This window comes from Podarcis melisellensis, assembly GCF_964234715.1.
Source record: "Podarcis melisellensis genome assembly, chromosome: 13".
Taxonomy (NCBI): Eukaryota; Metazoa; Chordata; class Lepidosauria; order Squamata; family Lacertidae; genus Podarcis; species Podarcis melisellensis.
This window is the reverse complement of record NC_138545.1, coordinates 21831184-21858743: the sequence shown is the minus strand read 5'-3', so window position 1 is coordinate 21858743 and position 27560 is coordinate 21831184. Positions and strand designations below refer to the sequence as shown.

Here is a 27560-nt window from a genome sequence, read left to right as displayed (position 1 = left end):
TTTAACCGATTTTTAAAAAAATGATAGTTAATTAATTTGTATCCTGTAAAAGTTTTGGTTTTTTTAAATGCTTCATTAAGCATAATAGAGTTGTGGTACTAAGGTCTCCTCTGGAAAATGCACAGAGGAGTGAGAGGATGTGTCTGACAGCATTAGCAGCAAGCGTGTCTTGCAAGGATGTGGACTTATGTATAGAGAACCAGGCTGCTTGAGCAGAAGCATGCAAGGGTCCCTGTGCTTCAAACTGAGAGCCCATTGGGCACGGCAGAAGGGAATGTGGCCCAGACACCCAATGAGGAGAGAAGGTGGGAGGTGGGCGGAGCATAAGCAGGGAATAAAAGGGGCTGCCCCCCCCCTCCAAGTCCTATGGGCACCCAGAGACTCTGAGAAGGTACTGCAGACTCTTTACAGTGGCCAAGATGAATCTTTGCACCTCGCTTCTGCTGTTGTGCCTGGCCAGGGTCAGCCTGCAGGGAGGAGGTAAGTCTGGGAGACGGACATGGAAAAGAAATAGACAACAGAAAATTCAGTTTTCATGCTCCTCTTAGAGGGATAACACCATTTTCCTAGGAGGGAAATAATGCACAGTAGGGACTGTTTGCAAGAGATGGGGAAGGGAGACAAGATAGAAGCTTGTTTTAAAAAAAATCAAAAGAGAGAGAAAGCGAATAGAGAATGTGAAGCAGGATCAGTAAAGGCCATGGCCTGAGGGGGGAGGGTGTGGATGGGAAGGTCCATTCAGCCTCCACTCCTGTCTTAGTCCAACGCTCTAACCACTACACCATGCTGCCTTTCACATTGCACCAGCAATGTGATGTTGGTGAGACACTTTGTTGGGGAAGATGAAAACAAATATTACAGGTCCTTTTAAATGAGGGCTATAAAGGCTGGCATTCTATACAATGTAAATCTGGGCACCAGAATGCAGTGAGAGATGGGTAAGGAGGATGCAGGAACTGGGTAATTTACATTGAAGGAGATCATCACTCATATGTTGCCAGGTTTCCCCTTGACTACTGGAAGTTTGGTGTTAAATTTAATTATCACTGCACTCCCAACTGAGCACCCCAAAATGCAGGGATAGAAAGATTTACGCAAAGGAGCTAGGGCAGCCTCTGCTGACCAGGTGCCCTGAAGGCTGCTGGGAGTTGTAGTCCAAAACACCTTCAGGGCAGATGCTGGGCTCGGAGCATATCCTTCATGTGCAACAGAGTCTTAATTGAGGTATTGGACTGTGCTGTTCAAAAGAATGGAGAGGGTTGTTATGCTGAAGATTTACAGTGCAGTCCCATGAAATCTGCTCTGCTGTTTCCAGTTAAGTGTGCACCACAGCTGTCAACTTTTCCCTTTTCTTGTGAGGAATCCTATTCAGAATAAGGAAATTTCCCTTAAAAAGGGGGAACGTTAACAGCTATGGTGTGCACCCATAGGATTTCAGCTTCAATGAGGGTGGGTGGGTCACAACTGGAGCAAGAATAAATAAATTTGATGTCTCTTGCATATCCTCTTTTGCATCCACAAGGGACAGGGCACAACTATGGGAAGAGAAGCACAAAGGTACTTCTCAGCTTAATGACCAAAAGTCATCTGCTTCAGGTCACTTAATGAGAACTGGCTCATCTTCTGCAACTCCCTCTCAATTTTTTAATCCCCACTAGGAAGAACCCCATCCTGCCACTTACAAACTCTGTATCTACTACTGATTTTATTTCATTCATTCAGGATGCTTCCAGGCAGGGACTTAATACTGGAAATTGGTTGCTGACAACATTTTTTTTAATTATTATTCATTAAATCTGTATATCACCCTTCATCTGTAGAGCTCAGGGTGGTTCACAACATAAAAATACACGACAAAACATAAAAAACCACAAACCAATAAAAAACCTCACCCCATCTCACAAACGCATTTAAAAGGGTATTGCTTGTTGTTGTTTTTTACTTGTTTTCTATCAGAAAGGGTAAGTCTGTATTGAATTAGGGGGGTGGGAGAAATGAGTTAGCATTGCGATGCAGCTGTAAGCAGCACCAATCCCACAATAAACATCTGCCTGGAAGCAGCTTGATTTTCTGTACTACCTTTCTGCAGAATGGCAACTTCTGCAGGTTCTTAAAATCTCTGTGTGTGTGTGTGTGTGTGTGTGTGTTAAAAAACAGTAATTGCAAGAAAAACAAACAAAATGCAGTAATCTATTAAGGCAACAGTTTGATATTGGTTCCACTAATGGTGCTCCATGCCAAAAATCAATTAAAGCAACATAATGCACCTTCAATAATTGTTCCTTTAAGTCTCTTGTTTCCTCTTCCTTTCCCATACTTCCCCCCCCCCCTTTGGTATCATGCCAGTTCCATTAGGAAGTTGTCTTAAACCAAATTGGATTGTTGCTCTGTCTAGCTCAGTATTGTCGACTCTGACTGGCAGAAGCTTTCCAGGGTTTCAGAAAGGGCCCTGGAAATATTGCGGAATGAAGCGGAGACCTTCTGCATGAAAGGCAATGTGTGCTTCCACTGAACTATGGCCTGATTGTGATTCTTCAGGCAGAGACTGCTTTGTTTGTTTGTCTTGGGACAGCGCTTAGGAGATTTTACCTGCTTTGTAAACAAGTAGTTAATATTAGTACCCATGAGTCATAACCATGGTACAGTGGTACCTCAGGCTAAGAACTTAATTCGTTCTGGAGGTCTGTTCTTAACCTGAAACTGTTCTTAACCTGAAGCACCACTTTAGCTAATGGGGCCTCCCACTGCTGCCGCCACGCTGCCGCTGCGCGATTTCTGTTCTCATCCTGAGGTAAAGTTCTTAACCCAAGGTACTATTTCTGGGTTAGCGGAGTCTGTAACCTGAAGCATCTGTAACCTGAGGTACCACTGTAGTTAATTCCAGAATACATCAAAGCTAATGGCTTTCGTGTGATCATTGCATAGGGTCCCACAAAATGACAGCAGAATTTGTGCATTGCAAAAGGGTCAGGAGAATCCAAGCCCCTTGGAAATGGGAGAGGAGCCCCACAAACCAACTTTCCTTTCATAACCCCAACTTCCCTCTTTGGCCCCCGGGCTGTCCAAAAAGTCCAGGCTCAGGGCAGCGATTGGGAGTTTGCATACTGTTCCTTCCAGGTCACATCTCTACCTGGCACAAGGATGCCACATTCCTTCCATGCCCCGGGCAGCCCTGCACACACAAAGACCTCCTTCTCAGGGGAGAGGGGACTGACACCCCCTTGCAAAGCCCCGAAGGCAGGCAGGCCAACTCCCTGAGCCAGGAGACAGGGTGGGACCCAGGTGGGCCAGATGGCCAGGGTGGTGAAATAATCCTTTGGCACCTGGGACTCAGGCTTTGAAAGGAGCTTTGTGGAAGGGCCCAGAACCACCTTCGCTGGGCCTGACAGGGCAGAATGATGGATGCTTTCCGCCAGATGTTGAGAGGGGAACCAATCTCTCAGCAACAGGAACAACCAAGAGTCTTGTGGCACCCTGAAGACTTAACAGATTTATGGTGGCGTAAACTTTTGTGGACCAGAGCTCCTCTTCGTCTGCCGGCCAACTGAAGACAAATCTTTCATACATCTGGTGAAGTGGGCTCCAGTAATCCATGAAAACTCACTCACCATCTATGTTTGCTAAGGCACTACAAAAGCCTTGGTTGTTGGACGGAAAGTGTCTATCATAACTGCCTCTTCTAGATGTTCTGCAAAACATGCTGTCCACTAAGAGCCCAAGGAACAAAGTGTGAACTAAGGACCCAAGAAAGACACCCTGATGGTCATGAACTTGGAGGGATTTCAAGTGGGAATAGGAGGGGGGAAACCATGGGAGATAAAAGCTGTCAATGCTAATTAGTCATGAGGATGACTATGTATGCCTTCCTGAGTTGGAAGCAGGATGCCTCTAAAGACTGGTTGTTGAGGACCACAAACGGTTGGGTGCTGCTGGTTGTGGGCTTTACTTAGACATCTGGTTGGCTTCTGGGGGAACAGAACACTGGAGTAGTAGTAGCTGAGCTAAGTCTGATCCAATACATTTTGCTGCCTGAGACAGAGCAGCAATCAGCTCGCGCACGTGGACACTCTCTCTCTCTCTCTCTCTCTCTCTCTCTCTCTCTCTCACACACACACACACACACACACACACACACACACACACAAACTCATATGGTCAGGTCAAGGTGCATAACTCATTGACAATCTGCTGCTTTTTCATGATACCCCAAATCAGCTGCCTAAGGCAGTCACCTCCCTCTGCTTAATGGTAGAGCTGGCCTAGATCCAGCAGGGCTCTTGCTATGTTCTTCTACTAAGGCAGCCCCTTTCAAAAACCAGTGTACTGAGTTATATTTAACTTTATGCTAGAGGCTTGGTGTGTAACAACAATATGGGAAATGATAAGGCTCCAAAATAAAAACAAAGTAAAGGATGTATGTGATATCCAGTCTCACTCCCCTTTTCTTGTGGATCTTTTCCAGCATTTAAACCGCAATCAAATGGCCGGGCAGGACCTTACTTCCCATCCCTGATGAGGGGTAAGTATCCTGCATCACACCCATCCCTCATAAGTATATAGTGTGCAGCTGCTAAAATCAATGGGATTATTTATTTATTTTGTCCTCAAAATCCAGTTCAATGAGTGGCTTTAAATGTGCATATATTGACCCTGAACTAGTTCCTGTGCATACACAAAGGTTGACTGGTGCCTCTGAAAGATCTGCTGCTCTTTGCTTTCTGTTTCATGGGGCTTCCCTCATTTCACTCACCCTGCCCTGTTGGCTCTGCTGAACCACCCACAGCCAGTACAAGAGGGCAGTTCATACTTTGTGGTCTGTATTTCATCCCTTAGGAGGAGGAGTTGGACTGGGACTGGGACCAGCTGGAGCCAAGGCCGGTAAGTTGTGCAGCAGATATTGAGGTCAGGGTATGGGGTGGAGGGTGAAAATCTAGACAGAATCAAATATGCATCTTGGCATATCCATCTTGGCATTTGCTACAGGATTATCATGCAGTACTTAAGACAACAAACTGTTGCTTACATCGGGCGAGTGGTATAATAGAGCAATGCATCCATTTAAATGCATCTGATAGTTATTATACTAGCTTTTTAGTGTTATTATAAATAACTATGTCATTCATAGTAACTCTAGAAAGCTTGTACATTTCCCACAAGGGGCTTACCTGCATTTTAAGCATTTCAGCTCCTCAGAAACAAATCCTCTTTGTTACAATATGCAATAGTTTGTTGTTCTTTCCCAGTTGTCCACCTTCACAGCATTGCCCAATTCTTTAAAACTGAAGCAAAATTTAGAAGAAATTGTACACTGCAGGGGACTTGGTTTAATTAATCCACACACACCACACTTCCTTCAAGGTACTCTCATTGACAAATTATTTTCACACCAGGCCTGTGAGGTAGTTTTAAGATGAGAGATAGTCACCCACAGTGAGTTTCATGGCTCAGCAGGGATTTGAACCCAGGCCTCATTAGTCTACATTGTACATAACATATGGGAACTGCCAAGGAAAATACCATGTTGTGGTTTGCAATAAGCCCTGATCTGTTATGATCACTCTACTTTCATCTCCCCTAACTATAACCTCCTCTGTTTTTTATTCCCACAGGGAAATATCCAGGCTATGGGGCCCAAGGATTGCCAGCAGGGCTGGGTAAGTTTAGCTGTGATGGTGGACTTAAATACAGAGGAGTAGAAAATAATAATAATAATTTCAAGCTGTCAATTCATATGCCAAAAGCTGACTGGAACAAAAATGTTCCCTCCTAAAGAGATAATTAGAGCTTGGCCCACACATGGTGGCAGAAAGAGGTTGACAGAGAGATGTTTCTGCTTTCGCAGGTTCTCAGAATGGATTTGGGGCTGCTGGACAAGGCTTTGGGAACAAACCAGGAAAGCCAGGTGAGCAGCACATGGAATGACAGCCAGGGGGAGGATGTCCTGCATCCGTCAGTGGCGCCACTGCTAAGCCATGGACCATATGAAATGTAGAAAAATGGTTGGTCTTTGCCCAGAGATAAGGGTTATTGTTGCAACCACCAAGAGCATTAGCAGATATTGTCTGTCCATCTGTTCATGCTTTCTGCCTTTCTACAGGATACAGAGTCCCAAATGGATATGGAGCAGGTAGGATGGCTTCTCTTTCCCACTTCACTGAAGCATGTCTCCATTTCTTCCTACCTCCATGCACATGAGAAGGGGAACAGGGTGAACCGGAATTGAATGGCAGAGCTGGGTGATGGACAGTGTAGAAAAGAGCAATAACGTGATCGAGGGGCTCTTCTGTACAAGGAAATAATAATAATAATAATAATAATAATAATAATAATAATAATAATAATAATAATGTGTATATATGTGTGTATATGTATATGTATGTGTATACACACACACACACACAGACACACACACACACAGTATATATATATATATATATATTTGCTTTCGTAGATAGACAATTTCGTAGATTTTATATATATGGCGCTTTCAGAGAGAGACTTAATCACTTACCAGCAAAATTCAAGTTGCGTAATTTAAACTGAATTTGTGCACTTGCACAACAATTGCTCCAGGCTTTCAGTTTGCAAACAATAAAAAATAAAAGCATGTGTAAAGGAGCGGGTGCATGGCAGAGATTTGTAAAATTATGTCCAGTGCAGATAAAGTGGAAAGGGAGGTTGGTGTTTTGTTTAATCAATCATTACATTACATTACATTACATTTATTTATTTATGGGTATGTAACCCACATTTTCAGGCAAAGTACACCATATAGGGGTAAAATCAACAAGAGGTCCATAAAAAGATCATTAAAAATAACAATAAACAATAAATATCAATAAATACTGGTTAAATGAAAAATTCATGTTGTAATGGCCTGTCTAAACAAACCTCTTGCAGGTTTAGGATTGTGTGTGTCTCTTGCTCTGTTCATGACAGTTTAGTGCCCTGCTCCCCCAGTCTCATTCTGCTAGCATGTCTTTTGAAAGGAGGGAAAGCTATGGGTCTTGCAAGCACCCATGAATGCTGTTCATGAATCTGGCTCAAGTGCCAGCCCTGGTGGTCCCCATTTCAATTCCAGTGTACAGGGCAGGAAGGACAGAAGCAGCGTTCACAATACACCCTGGTGTCTTCAGACTGATGCCTTTCCTCTCCTTCTGGGGAGTCTCAGTGCCCAGAGCCAAGGACATGTTGGTGCTCTGCCCACCCTGGCAAGTCAAAGTGCATTGTATCCAAAGCTGGTCAAGTTATTTTGGCATCAAAAAATAAAAATAAAAATCTCACCACCCCAGTGATTTAAGGTAAGCTGAGATCTGTTGAGCTGGGGTGTGTGATTCCTTGGCCCAACTGCCTTTATATTTATATTTATTACTATTTAACAGTGATTTTTATAAACTACCACTAATTTCGGGTCAGAAATTCAATCACTTCCTGGCCAGGTTCAAGTTGCACCATCAAAGCTGAATTTGTGCTCTTGCACAACAAACTCACTTCCCCCCAAGATAGGACTTTTTGCACTAAGGAAAGTGCAGTGAAAAGTGTGGGATATAGTAATTGCTTGACACAAAGTCTTCCAACCTCCCCACAGACAAATCAGAATGAACGCTCCATAAACAGGTCCTCTGCAAGTGACCTTAAGTTGTTGTTTTTAGTGCCGCTCAGATTTAAAATTGAAATTTGAATAAGCAAATGTAAATTCCACTTAAAAGAGGGGAAATAGACGCGATGTTTCTATTCCATCGTTGTTCATGATGCATCTTTGCCTTCCAGGTTATAGAGGACTTGGTTACCCTCGTGTTGGCCTCCCCTTGGGAAGTAAGTCAGATACCTTTATTTCTTCCTTCTGTCTCGTTACCTGTTCAACAGGTACCTCACTTACGTGCTTCGCTGTTCCTTTACTCTCTTAACATTCCATTGGCTAAACACGTCTCGCTCGAATAACCCTCCATTTTAAAAAATGCTTGCCAAGACTTTTTACAAACTTGGAAGACCGTGAAGTGACCCAGCTGCATTTCTTGGCAAAAACACCAACCTTTCTGCTTACCCTTTTGAAAACTGTTGGCCATCCTCCTTTATTTTCAGACCCTGGAGCTGAAGTACTGGACACTGGATGCTGTGTATTTTTTCTGTGGTTTCATCTGAAGGTGCTTTCGCTCCCACTAATCATGAGATTGTTTTCTTGCCTTTTGTTGTGTCCACGTGTGTTAATGTTTTGACCCTCCAATGTTTGGTGCAATTTGGCCTAACGGCAACCGCAAGACTCCATACACTCCAGTTATCTGTTTTGCTAGGGATCATTTCTATTCTGTGTTCCATGTCTGCAGAAAACCACTGTCTGGTTGTTGCTGTTTTGCCTTACAAGGGTGCATTGTTAAAATGTTGATAGTGCAAGATGCTCGGATACATCATTTTCCAGGGTTCAGCCCTTTCCTCCAGAGGTTACCTGGGGGAAAGCTGTTATGGTAATCTCAGATATAATACGGACAGTTCTTGACTCCAAACACACACCTGGCACCCTGATCACTCCATGAGGGTGCCTGGATTGAGCAGAAGGGTCTGGATATGCATCTTCTGGCTTGGAAGTGACAAAACACTTGAAAGTACGGAAGGGAGGTTGTACCCCACAGGGTTGGTTTTCAAACACAGGGCTGCTGATACTATCTAAAAGATTAATTCACCAATTTCAGTAAGCATGGGGTTCAGTGAAAGAGAATAAATTTGTGCAGATCTGGTTTCCTTTTTCTTTTTTTGCATATGTGAATAAGGGGTTGGTGATTCTTGGGTCTTTTTGGAGAGACATGATCTGACATAAGTGTGAAGATGTGTATCTTACCGTATTATGAGGTATGCAGTTTAGGGCAAGAACCATGGTACTTGGATTAGTGTTTATTCTTGTACAGTGGTACCTCAGATTAAGTACTTAATTCATTCCAGAGTTCCGTACTTAACCTGAAACTGTTCTTAACCTGAAGCAGCACTTTAGCTAATGGGGCCTCCTGCTGCCACCACGCCGCCGGAGCACGATTTCTGTTCTCATCCTGAAGCAAAGTTCTTAACCTGAAGCACTATTTCTGCGTTAGCGGAGTCTGTAACCTGAAGCATATGTAACCTGACGTAACCCGAGGTACCACTGTACTGTGATGAAAGTTTACAACTTTTTTTTTAAGGTCTCTAGAAGTTACGCATCTGAGTGTGGTAGCAGAGCTACTTGTCTCTAGTGCCCATGCAGATGAATGCCAGAAGGGAAATTCATCATCTTGAGCAATATCTGCTTTCCTTGAAACACAAGTGCTTGTTGGCTGTAGCAGGGTCCTGTGAAACCTTCAGAAGGTAGAGAGGGGCTCAGCAGAATTTTCAGCGGCCACAAAGTGGGTCCTGAGTGAGCACTCTGCATAGCTCTTTACCCCTTTCTATGACTGCCAGAAGCAGAGAGTTAGACAAAGTAAGTGCACTTAATCTGCAAAATTTATACAGATCACATAAATTTAATTTATGTAGATTTTTTTAAAGTATGAAGTACACAAGCCTGCTCTTATTCTTTGTACCTAGCGTTCTGGTCTGACCCAGTCTCTTTCTCCTCACTCAGCAGGCCTTGGAGCCAGAGGCAAGCCTTCCAAATCAGGTAGCAGTACTTTCACCAACAAATGTTCCACTGGGAAATACCCCCCCCCCCTCATTCCCCAACATTAGGACTGTATGTCTGCTGCAATTCTGTACAGAATTCATAATTCCAAGAATCCAAAAGTTCTTCTCCAGGTTGCATTTAAATCAAGCCACTCTCCTTCTCTGGCAACTTGATTTTGGGGACACCACAATCCTGGTTGTTACAGGTCCTGAGAAATGGGGTTTTCGAGGTCGCCTAAGTCCTTAGTATGGATGGCAGGCACCTTGGAAACAGCAGGGCTCCTTGTTCCTCAGATGCTGTTGCAAGCATGCTCAGCAGTCCCCAGAAGCCCTTCCTACTGCCATCACTGCCACTAGATAAAGGGAAGGGAGCAGCGGGGCAAGGTAAAGTATTCTGTAGAGTGTTGGTTGGGGGAGGCATTCAGAAGGCCGATTGAGCTTCTAATGGTGTAATCAGGAGTTCAATGTGGTCAGGATTTCAAAGTTAAGCTAGCAGGGGAAATAACCTATGTATGCAGGTTAAACCACAGAGCCTAGGACTTGCCAATCAGAAGGTCAGTGGTTCGAATCCCCGTGACGGGGTGAGCTCCTGTTGCTTGGTCCCTGCTCCTGCCAACCTAGCAGTTCGAAAGCACGTCAAAGTGCAAGTAGATAAATAGGTACTGCTCTGGCGGGAAGGTAAATGGCGTTTCCATGCGCTGCTCTGGTTCACCATAAGCGGCTTAGTCATGCTGACCACATGACCTGGAAGCTGTACGCCGGCTCCCTTGGCCAGTAAAGCAAGATGAGCGCCGCAACCCCAAAGTCATCCACTACTGGACCTAATGGTCAGGGGTCCCTTTACACTTTACATTTACCGATATTTTGGCTTGGTTTGCCAATCTCAGTTCTGAACTGAGGCAAGAAGAGTACCACTAGTCACAACCTTCAGATAAACCCAGTGGTGGCTTGTCCACTAGGGGAAATGGGGCACTGTCCCAGTAACCCCATCCTGTTGTCAGCCAGCCTTCACCTGCCTGCCTTCCTATTTACAACCTACCCAGGGGGTGACGCCGCCTGTCAGCTTCCTCCTCACTCTCAGTGTTGCCTTAATAGAACTCAGCAGGGAGGGGGAGGGTGGTAAAGCTAGAATTAGTTGCCTCTGCCTGTCACTGGCTCTGGCGCCACCTACTGCTGGGCTCCCTGCCTTCTGTGCTATCATACCCAACAGGCACCAGCCACAACTGGGTGAACCCTAGGTATCTGTGAAAAGAGAATTTCTTTCTTTCTCTCTTAGCAGGTTATGGGGCAGGGCCCAGTACTGGTGGCTACCCAACAGGAGCACAGCAAGGTGAGCTGGGAAAGTTGGATGGGGCCCCAAAACAAACAAACAAACAAACAAACAAACAAACAAACAAACAAACCAACAGAAGAGAGTGGGATTTGCTGTTAACTTTCCTAAGGATTAATTTCACCAGAGAGGGGTATTGGGGCCCAACCCTGTTTAGTAAATATGTCATCTGAGCTAGAGCCTCTGTATTCCGTTTCTAGGGCTGGGACACCTCATTTGTAGGGAGAAAGCACTCTGCCCTTGCTGAGAGACAAGCTCTTTCTTCTTTTGACCTCCCCCCCCCCCCCGCCATGAAACCCGTCATCATAAACCGATTTTGCCTTGTGCAGACCAGGGAGGAAGGGCAGGGGAGAGGAAAAAAGGAGTGATCACTTCCATCCACGACTGATTTTTCTTTTCTGCATGCTTTGTACAACAGCCTATATCGGTGGAGTTGGAGCCGGAGGCTACCCAAGCAATGGAATCCATAATGGATATGGCAATGGTGAGAGAGACATGCTCTGATATTCTGCAGTAAATTGGTACAGGGGGAGTCAAATGTAACTAGTGGCAGAGTTGCTTTTGGCCATAGACTGCTGTGACACAAGCATGTTTATCCTCTGCCCCAGAAACAAGGAGCCAGGCATGTGAAAGGTCTGGTCAAGAAACTTCAGGCAGCAGGCCAGTCAGACTAGAAAGTACTGGGCTAGGAGGATCAATGGCATGACTAAGTATTAGGCAGCTCCTTATCCTGACATTACTTTGCAGAACATGCCCTTTTATTTTGTGTGTGTGTGTGTCTATGCTGCTATCCTATGTTTGGGACAGTTATCTGCAAAACTAATACATGCTTCTCAGAAAGCTCATCCAAATCTTTGTGGCAGATCTGTTGCATGCAAAGTCTTGTCCACCTTCGTTATCTATCATGGTTAGGACTGCTATACATCAGGAATTTCCTGGTCATAGCTGAAATACTGCAGTCAAAAACAATGTCCAGATGGGAATTGCTGGAATGTCCAGGAAAATCTGGACATATGGCGCAACCCATGTTGGAAGTCGAGATTTTTATTTTTATTTTTTGAGATTTTGGGGGGTGGGGAGCTTTGTGTCCAGATTTTCACTTTTTGAAATATGGCAAGCCTAATCGCAGTACCAACGCAAAGGCACTAGCAGTTGAGCAAAATAATGCGGAAATACTGTAATACTTTTCAGCCAGTGCATACTTGCACAAAATGGCAATGAAAATATACGCCCAGAAGGTGGAGCAGTTGGCCAACATATTGAAAAGTCTATTTGAACAGACATATTGCTGCCCATCCATCCATTTATTCTGGGGGCTCTCACTTTTTGCCCCTCTGGGCCCATCAGTCACAAAATGGTGGTGCAGGGGGCAGAGCCAGTCACAAATTGATGGCAGGTGGAGGCAGAGTTTGGCACCATCAGCTGGCAATTACTAACATGGTTTTCTACTGATAGCTAATCCATCCTTGGGAATTGCTGAATTCTTTGCCGCAGCATTTTCCTTGGGAAAAGAAATCCCATAGCTCAGCTGTCCTAAAGCAAAGTACTGTACAGACATTTGCTCTGGAGGTATTTGGCTGCCCACCCCCCACCCCTTTTAGGCAGAATATGCTGATCCAGAGACTCTTAAGTAGAAAAGACTTTTTCTGTTTTTCCCTTTCCCATCACTGCATGCCTCTTGAAGTATTTTTACCCATCTCCTGCAGTTTTTCTCCCATTCTACTTTCAGACTCAACTTGTACCTTATTCCCCCACCCTGTGTTTCTTTCATCCCTCCTTTCTGGTCCTTTTACTTCTTCCCCCCATAGCAGCTTAACTCTCATATCTCCTTCCTTTGTACCCCCAGTTTATTAATATTCATAATTATTATTTAATTACAGTGGTACCTCTGGTTGCGAATGGGATCCATTCTGGAGGCCCGTTCGCAACATGAAAAGCCTGCAACCTGAAGCGCCGTATCTGCGCAATGTGCGACACAAATTGGTGCTTGTGCACATGCGTGATTGGCGAAACCCGGAAGTAACCCTTTCTGGTTCTTTCGGGTCGCTGCAGGACGCTACCTGAAAAAACGTATCATGAAGCAAACATAACACGAGATATGACTGTATATTGAAACAATTCTTAACCTTTTATCACACTTTCTAAATTTCCTTGAACATCTCTCTTTCCCCTCAGAGAAAGGAGACCTCCCTTCTTCCCAAAACCACTTCTCTGTCTCCTGCTCACCTTTACGCAGCATGATGCAACTTCATCCAACCAAAAGACTATTGCATGGGGCAGATAACTGAGGAGGGGGCAGTGGGCTGGCTGTGGCACTGAGGCCCATCTGAAAGTGGCCTAAGGCCCACTGTCGGGTTCCAGACCACTGTTTATGCAACACTGCTCTCGAGTCCATATTCAGCCTGAGTGGAATCAGTTTCTGTTTGGTTTGGGAAATCGTAAAGATGTGTTTTTTCTTTCTCAGGCTATGGAGCTGGAGGAAATGGATATCCTGGTGTTGGATATGGGAATGGGAATGGTTAGTATTTACTCCTCACATTTTATTCTCCCCCCCCCCCTCCAAGGAGCTTGGAGTGGCATTTTAGCACAACAACCCTATGACACACAGAGCCGTCTTTCCTATTGGGCTTATGGGCACGTTGCGCCAGGGCGCTGGCCTCTCAGGGGCGTCCCAGCGAGTGGGGGAGTTGCACGGCTTTGCCGACAGCCTCCCTTTTCCCTGCATGTCTGCCAGGTGTGCCCCGTCAACCATATGGCTGGCAGGCATGCAGCTTCCTTCCCAAGCCTCCGCGAGAGGAGAGCGATCCCCGCAGAGGCTTGGGAAAAGGTCGACAACTCTGGGAAACGGGCGTGCCGGAGGGATCTTTGAACCATGGCACCGGATATGCTTAAGACAGCCCTGATGACACATTTTAGACTGCAGAGTGAGTGGCTTGCTCAAGGCTGTCCTGTGAGTATCATGGCTAAGTCAGCATTTGAACTCAGTTCTCCCAAGTCAAAGTGCCACACTGGCCACTATGCCATATTGGCAACGATGGGGGAATAAATTTAGGGCCAAGATTGGGTAAGTGGAGGGGAAGATATGACGTTTCATCAGTAGAGGTGGAGGGGGGGGGGAGGTTAATGGATAAGAAAGAGACAGGCTACAGGACTTACCCATTGGCTCGCCTTGACTCAGCTCCAGAACTTCCTTTCAGTGTCCTGAGATTCAGCTGCAGAATATATGCTAAGAAAGGGCCTTTGCCTTCCACTAAGGGCCAAGCTAGATGTGTTTGGGGCACGGTCCATGCCACATGGCACAAGTCACAGGAAGTTAAGACAAACATTTTGAGGCTAAGTCGGGGCCCATGCACATTTCTGTTTGCCCTGCTGCTTTCCCCTGAGAAAACCTGCGGCTTAGTGTTGTATTGGAACAAAGGGCAATCAGGTTTTCTGTGGATTGCTGTTTAATCTAATTTAGTGTTAAAAGAGCAGATTTTCCAGGGGAAAGTGGCAGGGCAAAGGCAAAACTGTGTTAACTTATGCCAAGAAAGCAAGGGACAAGTGGAAGTGTGGACGAGCCCCCTGTGTGGGAAACGGCACACATGCCAATGGGAAGATCCTTTTAAAGAGGGATAGGTCACATTTTGCTCCTAGAATTGATCCCTGGAGTACCTCAACAAAAGAAATGGTAGTAGGGGATGAGAATGATTGCACAAGACAAGCTGCTACCAGTCAAGAGTATATTGTACTGGGCTAGATTGACAAATAGCCTGACATCAGTGTTGAGCACCTTCCTATATCCACGAGCAGATCCCCCTGTCTGTGTAGAACTGGCTAAGAGGGCAACAGTTGGGCTGTGTAGGTTTCCCTGCCTTGCAAGACAAACAAGAGCTTCAGTGGAAGGGGCAATTGAAAAATGACATGGGAGTAAAAAGGCTAAGCTCGCCTTCTGCCTTGACTGCATTTGATCAGCTCTTACCACTCATCACAGGTCTCCTCCATTTCATCTAGTAACTGCAGCTCCCATTAGGGAGAAGAATCGGAAGATGAGGAAGGGTTGATCCTCTGATACACTGCTTCAGAAATGAACCATTCTAGGTTTTGAGACAAGCAGGCAGGGAGGGGCTGTATACTGAGCCTTTGGGTGTCTTTGCAGGTGCCCGGGCTCCCTATGGCAGTCAATTAGGAGGCCCTGCTGGAGATCCTGCTGCTGCTAAATATGGAGGTAAGACTTTATTGCGCTCCCTAAGGGAAAAGAGACTTCCTTCCTTCCTACATAAGGCAACTGACAAACAACCTGACAAAGTTTTGTGCAGCTTGAAGGGGAGCAGAGTTGACTTGCAAAGCATTTTAGCATCAGCTAGCCCCAAGGGGGTGAAACATGCCTTAATTGCTGCATAAATGACTTGGGAAACATAGGGAGGATGAAAATGGCCTGGGTGTGACTGTGTTGAATGCTTATTGTTTTACCTGTTTAACTGTCACGGCTTCTCCCAGAGAATGCAGGGAATTTTTGTTCGGCAAAGGTGCTGACATTTCCTAAAAAAGCTAGTTTCCTGGAGGGGAAACGGAATGACCCTGAAACCACTTGGTGCAGGTGTGTCCTCCTGTGTCAGCATGGGAGAATTTTTGTAGAATTGTTCTAAGGTGTGAGAAAGAGGGGTGCCAAAGGGGCAACCAAGGGATCCTCTCTGTGACCTTCTGTTGCCCTTCCTTGGGCTCCTATGATCTACATTACAGGGACAGGGCAACTCCCATACAGTGGGCAGCCAGAGGCTGCTGGCCTGGGAGGAGACTATGGTGCTGGAAGATATGGTAAGTTGAGACAGCAGGGGTAGGTGTGCCTCAGACTGGTACTCTGTATGACTGCAGGAAAAACACAATTTTGAGTAAAGTGCTGATTATTTCAGGTACAACTAAAACACACACACAATCTGGGGTCCCAAATGTAGTGCTTTTGGGGTTCTCATGCACCGACTGGTATTCTCAGAAGGCTTTCCCAATTTATTATAAATAAAACCAGGAATTTTTGAGGGCCTTTGGTAGGGGGTTGCCTTTTTTTTCAGGGGGTTAGACCTGCAAAATGGATATTCTTTTATTTCCACAATGAATTCTTAGATTTCTTTAGGGTTTTGAGGCCTTGGGCCCAAGATTGGAGACCCCCTCAATCAGTGAAGACAGGCTTGTAGGCAGAGCAGCTGTGGTATTAATATATATGCTATGCAGATAAAGCAGATCTGCATGTGTGTCCTGTTTTGCATAAATGGTTCTGCCCTGGGTCCCCAAAGTGAAGAGTAAGTAGCTGAGAAATATACTTTACTCTTCTTTGTGTAGACTCAGGGCAGAACCATTTATGCAAAGCAGAACACACATGCAAACCTGCTTCATTTGCATAACATCTATGTCAGGGGTCGGCAACCTAAGGCCCATGGGCCACAAGCGGCCCATGGGGGTCGTTTAACCGGCCCATGCACCCCCACCGCCTGCTCGAGGACCCCCGTCACCTGCTTGGTCAGCTCCCATGCACCACACTAAACCGGTGTGGAGCAGAGCGGAGACTGCCTTCCACGATGCTGGCCGGCTTCCCACTGGCTGCAGGAAGCTCCTGCAGCCAATGGGAAGCTGTGCACGCCTCCTCCGTGCCAGAAGGAGCACCGGAAATAGCATTTGCGCATGCGTGTACACGCACTCCGGCCCACCGCGTCTGCGGGACCGTGAACCAGCCCCAGCCACAAAAACTTTGCCGCTCCCTGATCTATGTAAATAGTAGGGATAGGGAACCTGCAACCCAAGATGCCCATTAACCCTGTTGGCTCTCCTGGTTGAGGCTGATGGGCCCTGGAGTCCAGCAACACCTGGAGGGACACAAGTTCCCCATCCCTGATATATAGGCTGCAGAATTCTACTTTTGATGGCAGAGTCGGGGCTTTCTTTTGCTGCAGACTTTTAACTCTTTAGTATACACAGTCCTGGCTGCGACTTGTTGGGCTTAGTTTATAAATTCTTATTGTGCATTGTTGTACATCTTGGCAAGTAGTGTGCTTTCTCCTGGACTGGGGTGCAATAGTGGAGGGATTTGTTTTTGGTGGGTTGGGCAATCATATCCCCTTGCCCTCCCAACTTTTCTTCTTCTCTTGCCTTCCAGGAGCTCCTCAGAGCCCCTATGGAGCACAACCTGGCGGCTCTGATGGTATTGGTGTAGACCCAGCTGCAGCCAAATACGGTAGGTGAAAGAGGACCTAGTCACAGAACTAGAGTAGAGCTTCAAGCACATCCATCTGCTGAAAAGCAGTATGGATTGGGGAACTGAGTACACCAAACTGGTAATACTGAGGTCTAGTTACATGGCCAGTTTTGGCTCTGGTGATAGCAGTTAGTCCCAAAGAACTAGGCACACCAAAGAGATAGAATGTTATCTGTTAATAGACCAAGTTAGGTTTAGTTTGCTGCGGATATATTAGGGTGGCCGGATGCAAAAAAGGATGGCTCCTACGCTTTTACGTTTCATGACAAGCTACACCCGCTGATCTTACCTATTCTGCACAAAGATTAAAGGTGCAAAAGCCCAGCTGTTTTGCATCTGGCACCCTGAGATACAAGTTTTGGAATTTAACACAGCTGTTCACTGATAGCAAGCAAAACTTTCAGATGCGTTTGAGGCATGCAGTTAGCAACTGTAAATATTTACATTGTTCTCATTTAATGCCACCTGTGTACAAAATATGATACATTCTAGATTGGGAGATTCAACTGTTTTCCTTTAGAGCTGATGTTTGTAGAATATATCAACTTGAAGAAGGCTGGGGCTCCTGGATCTTCCTAATCCTAAAAGCCTGAGCTCATGGACTAATTGGTTTGGGGTGGTCTTTTGTTGTTATGCTCTTTCCCTCTTTCTCAATCTCTGCTTCCTCTGCAGGCAATGGAAACGGAATAGGATATATGAATGGACGAGACTCCCAAGCTAATGGGCTGGGGACAGGTAAGGCTGAAGGTGCAAGGTAATAATAAAAAGCACAGCTCTCAATAGGGTGCAGCAGGAGAGAAACTACTCCTTCATGGAAAATGGGGTAGGAAGTTGACAAAAGAGATTGCGTACTGGATTGTATGCTAAAAATGTTGAAACTTAATAAAATGCAAAAAGGATATATTAAAAGGGGCACTGCTCCCCTCCCCACCATTGCTCTTTAGGATAGATTTGACTGGGATTGGTGTAATTGGGGATGCCTTTTGCAACCAGTTGCTCTGCTGCGTCACTTGGCTCTTGTTCTGTCTAGCAGGTGCATATGCTCCCTATTCAGCAGGACAAACTCCAGGAGGATATGGCAGTCCATTGGGCGCTGGACAAGCACTGGGAGGATATGGTAAGTGCTTCTAAAGTTGTGTTCTCTTGTAGCAGTGAGGAAGAGATGGGATTTCCCTGCCCAAGAGGTATAGAGCTTCTCAACCCTTTTCCAACCGTGCCCCACCCCTGTCCTATCAGTAGACAGGTAGCTACAGTATTTAAATGTTTTATTTGCAAATAGAACATGTTTTATTTATAATACAAAATATTACATAAAAATTATACTTTAAGTGTTTCTCGATCAATGTGACCCTTGTGTTTGATGACCAGAAACAAACTTTTTAATATTCAGTTCTATTGCTGTGAGGGATAACCAAGATCACTTCTGTCTGTTATGTTAAGGCAATTCTGCGCTAGGCTGAGTAAATAATTCACAGGTGATCTTGAAGTGCATTTGATTTAATGTAATTTACTGCTTTTATTAAAATTTGTAGACTCATGCAAGCACCCTGCTAGTGATCTTGAAACCAAGTGTTGTCGGTGAACTATGTAGTGAATATAGAATACTTCTGCTACACCTTTAAAATATGCAGTAAATCCTCTGTATCTACGTGTCATAGAAGCAGCACCATCAGTAGCACAGTTCAGAATGTTCTCAAGAGGGATATCTTTCTCACTGATGTACCTCTTTACTTCTTCAAAAATTGTTTCACCTTTTGTTTTAAGCTTTCAAGCAAACAGCATTTATTGTTTCAATTTGTCATCATGCAAATCTCTTAACACAAGCCATCAGTACGGCTTTGTTATCTGGAATACACAATTCATCAGTTTGGAAAGCAAACTTTTGAACTTTTAACTGCGAGGTTAGTTGGTTTTCAATATTTTTTGCCATTCCATCAATACACCTTGACATTGATTTATTGTTCAAAGGGATGGATTTGATAATTTCACAAGCATTTTGGTTCATAACGGTTGATATAACAGACACTGCTGGCAAAATAAAGGATTCCCCTTTCCTTGGTTATCAGTTTGGATATCTCATAAGATGTGATTAAACCGTTATCATTTAAAACCAATTTCTGAACAAACATTTTCTTCAATGTAGGTCTAGTTTCAAATTTATCTTGCAACGCTCGAAAATATTCCAGTGGTTTATCCTTCTTGTCATTATGTTTTCAAATGCTTCTGCAACTTACATGGATGCACTCTCATTGGAAAGTGTAGTCATACATATCAAACAAGTGGGGCAGATTGATGCAGAAAAATTCAATCTCATATTTTATGTAACAAAATTGAGTCAAATAATCATAAAAAATGCTTTATGCATGGCATAACTAATCAATATTATAAGAGCAATCAAAAGAACCATTAAAGTTAGAAGACAATGAGAATATAATGACCTTAGTAAAAAAATGGGTTTTGTATCATTCTGCCCCATCTATGGGGCACTTAGATACATTGGATGGGGCACTTTGAAACAAAGCGTAAATTGTATGAGAATGGTATTTATTTACAAAAATTTAATGGGAAAAAATTAATTGTGAGAGATGATGTTCGAGATGTGCCCTTTGAGAAATTTGGTTTTGGCAACTGCAAAACAACATCCTTGAAATCAACACTTGTCTTATCTTCTACAATGGGGAAGACAAACATACAATATCCTGGTTTTTTCCTGAGATATGACACTTGATAATCGGTCATATTATATTTGGAAATGACTTTGGCCACATAGTAAACAAGTTTTTTTCTTTTCAAATTTAATGAGTAGGAAATCTCCAACATTTATATTTTCAGGATTGGGAACATCAAAATTTATATCCTCATCTTCTGAATTAGATGCAACTTCAAAATCTTCATCTTCATCATCACCACCACCACTCAATTCCACAGATTCATTCCAACTTGTATTGGAGTCAGATTCTGAACGACATCTTTTCTTCTTAGTTTTTTTAGTTTCCATTAAACACAATCATTTTTTTGCCGTTTTCAACTTTTTCTTTCTGCTTCATTTTAACTTGCTGTTTTCTTTCCTTCTCTTCATGCAATCTCTGTAATCTATCTTTTTTGGGCATATCAGTGAAGAGTCTCGATTTCCTTTCTCTCTTCCGCTATTCAAGGAAGAAGTATTTTTACCAATGACTTTTTTTTAATATGGTCTAACTACTTCAGGGCACAATCTTGGCGTAGAGCCTGGTGGAATGACCTTAGGAGATAATGTTACATCCTTTTCCAATCGGTTGGCTTCAACAACTGGTATTTTGTTTTCTTCAGTTTTCGAGAACCTCACCATTTTGGCTAATATCAATGTCCACAAAACCTAGCTCTTGTGTATTTTCTTCATTTGTCACATCCGTAACATCGGCAATATCTTGAGAACTCAAATCTAACATTTGCATTCGTGCAAAATCATCAGGTGTAAATTTGTTGTGCATTGTCACACGTTCATAATTGTCAAAAAAATCAGTGACTGCGGTTTTATTAAACACAAAACTTTGTGCTGCACTCATATTTTCTAGCTCTCTGGGGCTTCGATCCCGATTCCTCTTTCTAAATCCTGTTGCCCAATCTTTCCCAGCACATCTATTTTTTTTCCAGGATTCCGGATATCTACACCCCAAATATTCTGCATATTCATAAGCCAAAACCAAGACTTGCTGCAAAGACAGCCCGTAGTGCATTTTACTACAGTTCAATAAATATTCAGTAAATGCTTTCTCTTGTTCAGTTGAGAAAACCTGTGCAACAGTGTACTTGGACCCATATATATTAGAAGATGACGCTTCATTTTCTTCAGAGTTTTTCGAAACTTTTCAATGCGATGTTGCAAAGTGTGGCTGTTGGATGGAGTCCACACGCTTCACTGGCTCTCTGCTCCCCACTGGACCCCCGTGGATAGCTCTCCGTCAGCTTCCTGTAGCAGAGTTTCCGCAGTGTAGAAACTGTTGCTGTGTGTGTGTGTAATAACTCAGACTGCACTCAAGCGTTCTTGCTTATCTCTTACAGTCTTTAATCGTGTAGGAAAACAACTCTTAAATCACCCCGGCAAGAGAGCGCACATCTTGCTGCCTCGCTGCAAAAGCGAAAGGAAAAAAAGACACAGAGAAAACACTCCCCTCTGTGAACATAGCCACGCCTCAGAATGTGAGACGTCACTCAGAACTGTTTAACCCTGTAAGTTCTGATTCTCTTCACACCCCCTCTCGTCTCGCATTCAGAGGGAAACTGTGAACACACATTTACAGACCTCTTTGAGTTCAACTCCCTTTCCATTGCCTCCCGTCCCTTTCTGGCATTTGTCTCAGGCAACTGTTGAACCTCCTCCAAACTCCCAGGTTCGCATTGTGCGAAACCAATCCACGCACTGGTGACCTGAAACCTCTCAGGTGGAACTCCCTTCGTGGTGCGAGTGGATCGTCTGAGCACAAACTCAGGTGCTCCTTCTGTCTCACTGTGGTCAGCAAGTGTGTCCTCTACATCAGAAGACTCCCCCTCTGACTTAGTGCGCCTTCGCGCCTTCTGTACTGCGCTAACAGGAGACGAAGGCTCACTCTTGGGCTCTCTTTTAACAACCTGTGGAGATGCCCAACCCTGTTCTTGACCCTGTTCAGAGACTTGGTCCTCAGCAACAGGTTCAGCCTCTAGCTCTCCCTCCTCAGAATCAGACAGACATTCTGAGAGAACGTCAGGACTCGCATGGATCCTTGACCAACCATTCTGCTCACAGAACTCAGCATGTTTACTGATCAGAAGCTTGGTCTGATCACCTTCTGGATATGCAAACCTCCACCCCTTTGTCGCAGGTTTATATCCACAGAAGATCATTTTCTGGAACCTCGGGCCACCTTGCTTTCGTTGAGCCTTTGGCACAGGCACTGAGGCCTGTGAACCAAACACACGGAAGAAATGCAGCTTCGGCTTCATTCCGTGGAGCATGAAATACGGGGTGTCACCTACCACTGAATTGTAGGACCTGTTCATCGTGAAATTTGCCGTCCTCCAGGCTTCACTCCAAAAACTCTGAGGCAAACCGGAGTCACACAGTAAAACCTCTGTTGTTTGAGCCAGAGCTTCACTTCTGAGCTCTGCCACGCCCCTCTCCTGAGGAGCCGTCACCTTGTGACGTATCCCCTTCTGACGAAAGAAACTGTGCAGAGCAGACCCAGTAAACCCTGCACCTCGGTCACTCTTGAACCCTTGCACTTTGGTGGAGAACCATAGTTCCACTGCCACAACCCAATCTTTGATCAGTTGCGCTGCCTCGCCTTTCGTTCTCAGCGAGAAGGACCAGCCATTCTGGCTAAAATCATCTGTCAGTGTCAGCACAAACCTGGCTCCGCCCAGACTTGACTTTGGCATGGGCCCAAAAAGGTCTGTGTGCACAAGCTCAAAAGGTTTTGTGGTTACCCTCTCCACCCTGGGATAACTGCACCCTTTTACCTTTGCCTTTCTGCATGCCCTACAATCTAGGGATTGGTCACATGGTTTTATTCTGCACCCTAATGTGTACTGTGGCAACCTTTGGATATCCTCCCAAGAGCCATGTGACATTCTTTTGTGCCACAAGCAAGCACATGAATCATGAGTGGGAACGTTTGCACACTTTGCTTGTGCTCCCTCAGCATTCCCCTCACCCTCCAGAGGTGTCTCTAAGATGAAGAGATTGTTCTGGCATGCAACACTGACGAGTTGTCTTCCACCCCTGGAAATAGAACAGACATTATTTTCAAAGCAAACCTTGTACCCCTGCTTCAAGAGACAAGGAACAGACAAAAGACAGTGTTTCATCTCAGGCACAACATACACTTCCAGCTCCGCCTGCAAGCAAGAAACATAAACATTTGCCACGTTAGATAAAGACCTCTGTGACCCATCAGCAAAAACAACTGTATTCTCAGCCGGAACAGCTCTGCAGTTCCACATTTCGACACCAGGTGTCGCTGTTATCAGGTGATGGCTGGCTCCACTGTCGATTACCCAGCGCATCATTCTGTTCTCACTGGAGTTAGCCTTTATTATTGCCATGGAGGCTGTTAGGTGATAAGCACCGTCTTCACTCCCTGAGTCACGTCCTCCCTTCGCTTTCCCACGCTGGTCTCCTCTCCTGGACTGGCTCCCATGGGAAACAACCTTGGAGACATCCCGCCCAGCCTCCCTGGCTCTCTGCGGGCAGGCTCGACGCAGATGGTCAGCAGAATTGCAGATATAGCAGCGACGAGTGGAAAAAGCCTGAACCGTGTATTCCGCTGGCTTGGCTCCACCCCTGCAACTGGATGAGCCCCCCGTGCCAGCTTTGCCCTCTCTGATACGGCGTTCCTCCTCGTCACTCAAGCGTCCTGTCACGTACTGCAGCGTAAGAGCTGTAGGATCCATCGATTCCAAAGTTAGACACAAATTGTCATAACTTTTGTCCAGAGAGCTGAGCAAAATATAAACTTTCAGCTCCTCAGAAAAGTTAACTTGCAACAGCCTCAGCTGGTTGAACACAGAGAGCATCTCAGTTACATGCTGTCTGATGCTGCCACCAGGACGCAGCTTCATCTCAAACAAGCGTCTGGTAGTGTGTATCTTTGCCCCAGCTGTGGTCCTGTGGTGCACTCTTTCCAGTGCCCGGTAGGCCTCATGGGCAGTCTCCAGCCCCTCTACCAAAGGTAGCTGCGAACCCTCCAAACTGAGCACAATAGCTCCAAGGGCTTTCTGATTTTTTCTCTGCGAAGCGTGTGCAGTTGCAATTTCTGCTGCTGAAGCCTTGGCCGCCGCTGGTGGTAGTGGAGGCCCTAGGACCGCCTCCCACAGACCCTTGGCTACCAGCCATGCCTTCAGCTTCCTACTCCACTCCTCCCAATTCTTTCCGTTCAATTTTTCGAACGGCACGACGTACGACTCATGGTTGTCTGCCATCTTCTCCCCTGGGGCTCAGCGTACTCACGTAAACAGCAGCTGGTCCGTCACCCGGTTCACGGAGATCCGATTCCTCCCAGCGAGCTCCTCTGCCTCAAACGTTAGGCAGGACTCCAGCTGGCTCCAACTTCCCCTCAGCTGGCTTCCACACACACCGGCACATCTTGGCAACAGCTTCAAAGCTTTGCTGACCTTCCATAACCTGTGGCTGTTGGATGGAGTCCACACGCTTCACTGGCTCTCTGCTCCCCACTGGACCCCCGTGGATAGCTCTCCGTCAGCTTCCTGTAGCAGAGTTTCCGCAGCATAGAAACTGTTGCTGTGTGTGTGTGTAATAACTCAGACTGCACTCAAGCGTTCTTGCTTATCTCTTACAGTCTTTAGTCGTGTAGGAAAACAACTCTTAAATCACCCCGGCAAGAGAGCGCACATCTTGCTGCCTCGCCGCAAAAGCGAAAGGAAAAAAAGACACAGAGAAAACACTCCCCTCTGTGAACATAGCCACTCCTCAGAATGTGAGACGTCACTCAGAACTGTTTAACCCTGTAAGTTCTGATTCTCTTCACAAAAGTTGCAGCTTTGATCCTGTATTTGTCAGCTACCCTCCGTATAGACAATCTCTTTGATATAACTTCAGATATAGCAGTCTTTACGTTCTCCTCATCGATACTTCCTCTATCAGTCTTAGGTTTATAAGTTCGCATCATTTTCTGGAAAACAGAATAACTAGTTTAGTGATTTCATGCAAACTTGTATATTGGGGCACTATTGTACACTGCAGGGCACTTTTATACATATCAATGTGCCCCGTTTCTTAGTGTATCAAAGTACAGTGGTACCTCGCAAGACGAAATTATGGGAAATGTAGTCTCAAAAAACATCTGGAGGGCTGAGGTTGAGGAAGCCTGCCCTAGGTATTGTGTAATCTTATGGTGACAGAATTCATAGCTAAGATACTCAACTGAGTATTGTAGGCTTCCTCTTTTTTTGTGGAGGTAGCTATGGGGTATCATAAAAGTAAAAAACTGAAACTTGATACATATGCCAAATAACTTTACGTATGTTTGCAACTAAAAATACAGTGGTGCCTCGCAAGACGAAATTAATCCGTTCCATGAGGCTCTTCGTATAGCGGTTTTTTCGTATTGCGAAGCAAGCCCATTGACAGCTTAGCGGATTAGCGCTACAGCTGTCAAGCGGCTTCCAGCGATCAGCTGTTAAGCGGCTTATCAGCGGAACAGCTGATAAGCGGCTTAGCGGCTTAAGAAAAGGGCGGAAAAAGCGGAAAAAACCCCGCGGGGGGATGCAAGATTTTTTTCGTCTTGCGAAGCAACCCCATAGGGGAATTCGTTTTGCGAAGCGCCTCCAAAACGGAAAACCCTTTCGTCTAGCGGGTTTTTCGTCTTGCGAGGCGTTCGTCTTGCGGGGCACCACTGTAATATCACTTCTCAGAAATAAAACAGCATTAGAACATCTGAACAAAGACAAATGCAAAGTTATTCTGATCTTGACAGATCTCTACGAGGAGAAGCAACTGAACACAGCAACCACAAAAGGAATGGCAAACATAATGCCTGCAGTCCTAGGGCTGCAATTCTTAACACTTACTGGGGAGTAATTCATTGAACACAGGACTTGCTTCTGAGAAAGCATGCATAGGCATGCACTGCATACTGTAGTCTTTGCAATGCCTTTTCACACTTTTTGTTTTGATAATTGGATGTTTGAGCACTGTGATTTGTACAAAAAGAGGCTACAAATGGTCTTGAGTGAATTTCTTGCTTTGGAATAAATGGAAAAGCGTTCTGTACACCAAATAAGAGTAAGGAAAAAACCAGTAACTTTTTCTGTTTTGCTCTAGGAGGAAAAGAATCTAAGTATGGAATGAATGGTTTTCTGGGAAATGGGTACAGAGGTAAGAAAGATGGGGTCCCTATCTTTCATAATTGCGGCTGTTCGCTATCCTTACTACTCAGTCTGTTGTACAAATCAGAGCTTCCATAGTTTGGTTCCTATCTGATCAGTTTCTATCCCCACCACATGCCTTTCTGCAACCTGTTTCTGGAAGTGCAAGGATGAAATATGGAACAATGCCTGCCTCTTTTTCTACATTTCCCCCCTTCTGTTTTCTCAGGTCGCTGCTCTTCTGGAAAATGCTGAGGAATGATGTTACTGTGTGGAACTTTCTCTGCAGCAGGATTCAGGCATCCCGGCAACTTTTGGTGCTAAGTGTGATGATCAACGACAACAACCAAGTTTTCCAGTATAAATGATCCTATATTTCTTTTTCCTGTTTTTATTTTATCATTAGAAACCTTTCATTGTAAAAGAGAAGATTTTACTATGTTGGCTTCTAAAGCATTATTGAACACATTTTCTAAGGGCTGTTAGCGTGTCAAGATCAGTGTTACAGAGATGGACACATGAAGTTGGAAACCCCTTTCCTTCCAAAGAGATTTGACTTATCAATTCCACTTCTTTGGAAGTAGCCTAGAGTTGATTCCCATCTTAGTGTGTATCTGGGTGCCCAGGCACAAGTGTCTTTTCAATTAAAAATAAGTAAATCCACAATTCTGTTGTCTTTATCATTCTTGGTGAAAGAATTGTAACATACCAAACCAACCATTGCCTTTTTTAAACATTCATGTTTTGTTTTTCAGTTGCTGTGGGTTTTCTACATTCTAAACAATACTACCCAGCCCTAAGTCAAATTGAAATATTTGCACTGGGTTTGTGCAAAGGTTGTGAACAGTTAGAAATATAAAGAAAGATTTGGATCCCTGGGGTCACTTATAGAAATTTGAACATGGGGGAAAACAGGGGAAGGATACATGGGAAACCCAGATGTGTGCTATACAATCCAACCACAGCGATAACCAGCCTTCTTTGCTAGATGGAGCTGCTGCAATTCCAGATGGGCTTATAATTTTCTCCTAACCAACAGAAACGTCTGTGCTCAAGTTTGTCACTTGGGGGTTTCTTTCATTCTCAGCTTCTTGGCCACACAGTTCTCAGAAACAGTACCGTATTTGAAAAAGTGGTACAGTAATGGCCACATATAAATTACATCAAAATAAATAATGAGTTAATGTTATGGGACTCCCCGTTTCTTATGAACTATATTAACTCAAATGTGAGGGGATTTAAGTATCATAAAACCACTTTAAAGTATGTAAAATGGCAATTCCATTTTTTAACAAGATTGTAATTTTCCCCACACACACACATCAACCTGCTACCCAGGGCACATGACTTTTCCCCTACACTGGTTCTATGTACAATTTGTGCTTGTTAACTCAAGCTTGACAGATGGGCTTTTAAAAAGTCTTTTTTATTTTTATTTTGGCAGGCTGGCTCTCCCAGTCTGACTAAAGGGGTGCCCATCATGGAGCCATTTAGAACAACCCTTATTACTTATGTCAGTCAGGACAAAGGGATGGGGGT

At 44.8% G+C, this 27560-nt stretch overlaps 1 protein-coding gene across 9 annotated transcripts; it reads left to right on the top strand.

The window, feature by feature from the left end:
* Nucleotides 1–387: 387 nt before the first annotated feature.
* GREP1 (glycine rich extracellular protein 1) lies at nt 388–26687 on the top strand. 9 transcript variants are annotated; one of them, XM_081885521.1, is made up of 18 exons: nt 388–480; nt 4463–4519; nt 4834–4878; nt 5610–5654; nt 5843–5902; nt 6098–6127; nt 7771–7815; nt 9590–9622; nt 10904–10954; nt 11373–11438; nt 13419–13472; nt 15093–15161; nt 15677–15751; nt 17082–17159; nt 17853–17915; nt 18211–18297; nt 25978–26031; nt 26251–26687. In XM_081885521.1, exons 1-18 carry the CDS (start codon nt 420–422, stop codon nt 26274–26276), a joined length of 999 nt encoding a protein of 332 aa, XP_081741647.1. In that variant the 5' UTR covers nt 388–419; the 3' UTR covers nt 26277–26687. The 9 variants fall into 9 exon arrangements, with proteins under 9 accessions (XP_081741647.1, XP_081741646.1, XP_081741645.1 ...); XM_081885520.1 differs by having other exon boundaries at nt 10901–10954; XM_081885519.1 differs by having other exon boundaries at nt 9587–9622.
* Nucleotides 26688–27560: the final 873 nt, after the last annotated feature.